The following is a 6,196-nucleotide window of genomic DNA, read 5'->3' as shown; positions in this document are numbered from 1 at the left end:
GAAACATCAGTAATTCTTGAAGCTTGTGTAATTAGCTGGGATATTGCATTGGGTTGAAGATTACTTACCAAATCCTTTTTTTTGACTTTAGTGTAAAGTAAGATGAGAGTTAAAAAGGAATTAGGATATATGTGTTTCAAATATTGTATCGGTTGTTAAGAGTAATACTTGTGAATGTCATTCGTTAGCTTTGTCTTTTTTAAAAAACTAGGTACAGTTTAAGTTTTCAAATCTTTCATATTCTTAAAACTTCTTTACCTTGCCTAATAACTTCCTTAAGAAAAATCTTAAAAATCTATATGTAATATATCACATCAGTTTTTACTATAAACTATTAGTATGAAACCTGAAACTTCTCCATCAGTGAAAATAATGAATTGAACAAGTGAAAAAATAAAACTTCACATACTGCAAACATCATTTCCTGACCCACTTTTCTTATCTTTAGTCAATCCTAATTCCAACTATTTGGATTTAATATAAAATGAGAGAAAGAAAAAAAAAAGAGGAAAATCTGCTCTTTTTGAATGCTTACATATTATTGTTTCTGCTTCTTCTTCCCTCACTTTTCTCATTTTCCTGTAGGTTAATGAAATTTATTATTATTTTCTGTATATCCTTTTGGCATTTCCATTTTGCACATAATATTCAGTGAAACTATTTGTGAAATACCCTAGATTTTTCTAACTAATGACATGTGTCATATTTTATATTAGGGCATATATTTAAAATAACTTGAAAAAACTATTTTGCATTATGGGAGGCCACGTTTTGTGATAATCGTTGTAGTATATACTTGAAGGCAATAAAATATTTTTACCGCCAATATTTCTCCAAGTCGTTGTGACCCTTGCCAATAATAATAATAATAATGCCATTATTATTATTATTATCATTTTGATTTTGATTGTGGGTTTGTTTTGTGAGGCTTAGTTCTTCATTTCTGCTTGGGGTGACCTTACAGTGATAGAACCAATGTGGAATTAGTTTGCATGGCACATTGCATGTTAAAGTAGGCTACATTTGTATGCCTATTCTGGTAATTTGTTTGGTTTTTGCCAGCACGCCTTGAGCAACAGACCACTAGCCAGTTTTAATTTTGAAGACCAGATGTATCTACAATGAGTATAGCATGCTATGTGATTAAAGGGATCTTTTTCTTTCTTTTTGTTAAAGCAGCACCTTAGCAGATCTCATGAGTAGCTTGTGTTTGAGGCCCCCGATTATGTGAGCAACAAAGTTTTTGAAAATGGATTTATTATGTATACTTACAGATTAAATGGTTTCTTATATTTCTAACTACGTAACTAATAGAACGAACCCTAGAGATGGAGCCAGAATACATGGGTTGTTTTGTTTTCTGTCTTCTAAACTCAGTGTACAGGCCACTCCCTTTCTCTCTGGGCCTACTTTGTCCATGTGTAAAAAGTGGTGGAGAGAGGGATATTGGACAGTAACTCAAAGGCACATAGCTGTAATCATTTTACTCTTTTAAGCCTCTGACGAGGATGTTTCTAAGATTACTATGGCATATAGGTATTTGAAAGGAGGTTGCATTGGGGTTCTTCTACAGCAATTTTAGCTTTTGTTTTCTAAACCAAATGTCCATATTAGTACTTTACAAAAGGGAGTGAGAAAAATTCGGTGCCTAGAGAACATAATGACCTGCAATTGCTAGAACTATTGCTATTATTGTCCTTTTGGTGATATTAATGGCGTTCTTTCTTATCATCTTTTCCTCTTTACAAAAATAATTTGAAATAGTTTATGATGAAAGAAAAATGCAATAGGGCAGTTAAAATAAAAATCTATATAATACATGGGCAGGAAATTGGGGCAGATCATTAACTATTAAATGTGATGATGGCCAGGAATCTGTGCTATGATTGTCTCAAAATGGATTTGTCAGAAGAAAATGACTAAGGTAGAAGATTTTTTTCTTTATTTCTGATTGGGATTGATGAGTAGAGATAAAAGTATCTTAGAAGGCTGAATTGATAGGGATAGTAGATATTGAAGTAATTGGAAAGTGAAGGCTAATGAATTTTTGGCAATCTGGTATGTTTCAAAATGGCTTTTACAGATATCTTTTCAATAAGTCATTGTTTGTTGGTATAGCTACGCTTTGTGTTTTGTTCCTCATGCTCTTTATTTTTAACTCCTTCTAGGGAGAACGTGGATTTCCAGGCAGTCCCGGTTTTCCTGGTTTACAGGGTCCTCCAGTAAGTTTTAAAATTTGGGATTATAATGAACACAGGAATTAACAGAAGAAGCAGAATTGTAGAAAGTGAGCTCAGTGCATTCATGTGGAACAAAGTAGTACATTTTGAAATACTAAACTAGAAGAGGTGGCATGTGGGATCTTTCCGGACCAGGGCTCGAACCCATGTCCCCTGCATTGGCAGGTGGATTCTTAACCACTGTGCCACCAGGGAAGCCCAAGAAGAGGATTTTTTATAAAAGAAGTTAGTAATACACAGAGCTCTCTGCTCTGTAAAACTAAAGATTCTGTGGTATTTAATATAAATGTCATCTCTAAGTATCTTAAGATACCTTGTACTCAGAATGATCTTACAGTAGTCTATTCAATTTGTGTTCTTTTGCTTGCTCCCCTCTCATGTATATAAAATAATCCCTTTTCTTTTTAATAATAGGGACCTCCTGGGATCCCAGGTATGAAGGTAAGCATCTCATGTTGGGAAGGTAAACATTTTGAATAAAATATTTAGAAAGCCTGCATCTTCAATCAGATAATGTCTCTGACTTCTGTCTTAAAATGGATGCTTCTAGAAGTTGTGCAGGTGCACATTTACGAGCTCTCCTTAAGTAGTCTCCTTTGTTCTCGTGGCTTTAAGTACCTTTTATGGGCTGATACACTTGCAAATGTGTATATCAGACTCACATTTCTTTTTTGATACCTTCCTCATTACATTTTTAAAATATTTATTTATTTATTTATTTGGCTGCACAGGGTCTTAGTTGTGGCACGCGGGATCTTTGATTTTTAGTTGTGGCATGCGAACTCTTAATTGCGGTCTGTGGGATCAAGTTCCCTGACCAGGGATAGAACCCAGGCCCCCTGCATTGGGAGCGCAAAGTCTCAGCCACTGGACCACCACAGTTGACCACCTGCTCCCTCTAGAAATATTCTTTCTCTCTGGCTTCTGAGACGCTACCTTTTCCTGATTTTTCTTATGCATCTCTGGTCATTCTGCAGTCTTCTATGCAAGCTCATGTTATTCTATCCAGCAGGTATCAGGACACAGTCCTGACCCCTTCTTCTCTTCTATGCCTAGCAATATTATTAATGCTCATGTTATTGATTGCTGTCTAGTTATGGAACACCTACATTTCTTTGTCTAAAACGGAATTTTCTTCTGTGTTAGATGCATGTATTAAACAGCCTCCCTGACATCTCCACTCAGATATCTCCCAGGCATTCAAATTAACATGCTCAAAGTTAACCCAGACCCCCAAATGAACCTGTTCCTCCTGTTTTCCCTATCTCTAAAATTTGTATCACTATCATGTACACTTTTGCATGTATCAAAACCTGAGAGTTAGTATTTGCATTTTCTACTTCTTCACACAGCTCCTCATTCCATGCTATCTCTAAATACTGTTAATTTTGCTTGGAAAATATATCATAGATTCATCCACTTTTATTCATTTCCACTGCCACCACACTAATCATAATGCCTCATCTGGACTAGGTAGTAGCCTCTTAACTAGTTTCTTTTTTCACACACCCTCACCTCCCAGCCTGATTTATTCTGTACAGAGCAGCCAAGAATGATCTTTTAAAAATGTCAATCAATAATTTAACCTCCCTCCTTGTTATGAAGCACAGAACTTTTGGAGAAACCGTGAATCCCAGAAGAGAGGTTTTTGCTGCCTCCATGGCTCCTAATGCCAGACCTGGCTCTGTTTCTGGTGTGGGACAGCAAGACAGAATATTTGATTTGAATGACGTGTTTGCCAGCAAATAGATTGCCTTTCTATTGCATAATGTTATTTCATACCAAAAGATACAACAGTCCAAAAGCCATAATCCTAAATAATGTTGAGTCAGTATCAGTCAGGATACACTAAGAATATAAGAAGTTTCCGCATAATAAAGGACTCTCACAAAATGAAAAATATTTAATCTCCCTCCTTATAAACCTTCAAGGGCTTTCCACTGCATCTAGGATACAGTTCACATTCTTTTCCACTGCCTGTAAGACCTGCATGTTCTTGTCTTTGCCCCATATTCCAGCCGTATCTTAAACCACTTTTCCTTTGGCTCACTGATCACACCTGTCTGCATTAAGTTATTTGAATGTGCCCAAGCTCTTCTCTTTCTGGGTCCTTTGTTCATGCTACTTACACTGCCTAAAGCTCTTCCCCCATCTTCACCTGGCTGACTCCTTATTATCCTTTAGATCTCAGCATGAATGTTAACTTCATAGATTGCCCTTCTTTACTACCCAAACTAATTTCCTCCACTATTTCTTTTTTTTAGTTGAAACATATTTGATATATAACATTGTGTAAATTTAAGGTGTACAACGTGTTAATTTGATACATTTATATTTTGTAATGTGATTGCCATTGTAACGATAGTTAGCCCCTCCATCACGTCACATAATTATCATTTCTTTTTAGTCCTCCACTGTTTCTTTTTTTTTTTTTTTAATTTATTTATTTTTGACTGTGTTGGGTCTTTGTTGCTGCACGTGGGCTTTCTCTAGTTGCGGTGAGCGGGGGCTACTCTTCATTGGGGTGCATGGGCTTCTTATTGCGGTGGCTTCTCTTGTTGCAGAGCACGGGCTCTAGGCACACAGGCTTCAGTAGTTGTGGCTCGCGGGCTCTAGAGCGCAGGCTCAGTAGTTGTGGTGCACGGGCTTAGTTGCTCTGCGGCATGCAGGATCTTCCCGGACCAGAGCTTGAACCCGTGTCCCCAGCATTGGCAGGCAGATTCTTAACTGCTGCGTCACCAGGGAAGCCCTCCACTGTTTCTTTATCATGTACCATGTAGTTTTCCTTTATAGTCCTAAACAGAAAATTTTGTCATCTTATTTGTTTATGCATTATGGTCTGAATTTCCCCAGTATATTATTAGTACAATAAGAACAGAAGTCTTGTTTATCTTCTTCACTACAAAGCATCCAAAGCCTAACATAATTCTTGGCAAATATTTATATTTAATAAATGTTTTTAATGAATGAGTAACTAAAGGTATGACAGGTTCTTAATAAATCGACTGTACTTCAGTGTACTCTGGCCACTTCCTCATTTTCCTTTAAAAGGTAAACTTATTCACGTTAATTACTGAGATTGCCTAATCTTTGGGGACACTTCTGTGACAGATTGAATTCTCAGATCACTTTTTTGTGTTCTTGCCAGTTTTCATGTATCATAACTGTTGCTTACAATTTCCATTGATGATTTCTTTCAGGGAGAACCAGGTAGTATAATTATGTCATCACTGCCAGGGCCAAAGGGTAATCCAGGATTTCCCGGTCCTCCTGGAATACAAGTAAGCATCTGGTGATTTTCTTCTTTGCTGTACTGATTAAATCAGACCACAGCATCACTTTTTTATCCCCAGCCTTTAATACTCTCTATTTTAGTTATAGAAATTATCACTTGAGGTTTGATAGATATTGCAGGTACCTTGTACGTGAAAATAAAAGTATTCTGGACCAGGGAGAATTATAAGAAGCGCTGCTTTGTTCTTTTAACTCTCAGTCCAGTTTCCATGGAAATTTTTGTTTTGGGGTTTCGCAGCAGAAATAGGCTTCTATATTCTTATTCCTATGCTGTGGGGATCAGTAGGGTGGTAGGAGTAAATGGTCTGATTAAAAATAAAAATTGTGGGTTTCCCATTTAAGATATTAGAAGACATAATTTGTAACATTATCAGTTATATATAACATGAACATATTTTGAAAGCTAAAAGAATAAAATTTATACATAGTGAACATCAAGTATAATCTTCAGAAAAATAGTCATGTCAGCCTACACATAACATACATGGAGACAACAATAACTTTTGCGAATTTATAGATTAGGAAATTAATTTCTTGAGGTTTATTTTTCATGAAGATTGATCCCTTTGCCAAAAATAAAAATCAGTACTTTCTAGTATTTGATCACAAAGATACAATTTCAGGAACTTTTTTCATTAGCCACCTTCTCATTTTATACTTGA

At 36.1% G+C, this 6,196-nt stretch overlaps 1 protein-coding gene across 1 annotated transcript in view; it reads left to right on the top strand.

Moving 5' to 3' along the window:
* The window catches only part of COL4A5 (collagen type IV alpha 5 chain), a 219,642-nt gene that overhangs the window by 114,969 nt on the left and 98,477 nt on the right, over nucleotides 1–6,196 (top strand). The window contains exons 7-9 of the mRNA XM_024748644.1: nucleotides 2,169–2,222; nucleotides 2,655–2,681; nucleotides 5,441–5,521. Coding sequence (XP_024604412.1) covers nucleotides 2,169–2,222; nucleotides 2,655–2,681; nucleotides 5,441–5,521 — 162 coding nt within the window. The remainder of the gene's footprint in view (nucleotides 1–2,168; nucleotides 2,223–2,654; nucleotides 2,682–5,440; nucleotides 5,522–6,196) is intronic.

Source organism: Neophocaena asiaeorientalis, unplaced genomic scaffold, assembly GCF_003031525.2.
Source record: "Neophocaena asiaeorientalis asiaeorientalis breed wild unplaced genomic scaffold, Neophocaena_asiaeorientalis_V1.1 scaffold41, whole genome shotgun sequence".
NCBI classification, from domain to species: Eukaryota; Metazoa; Chordata; class Mammalia; order Artiodactyla; family Phocoenidae; genus Neophocaena; species Neophocaena asiaeorientalis.
The sequence above is the reverse complement of the archived record's forward strand: the minus strand, read 5'-3'. Positions and strand labels throughout refer to the sequence as shown.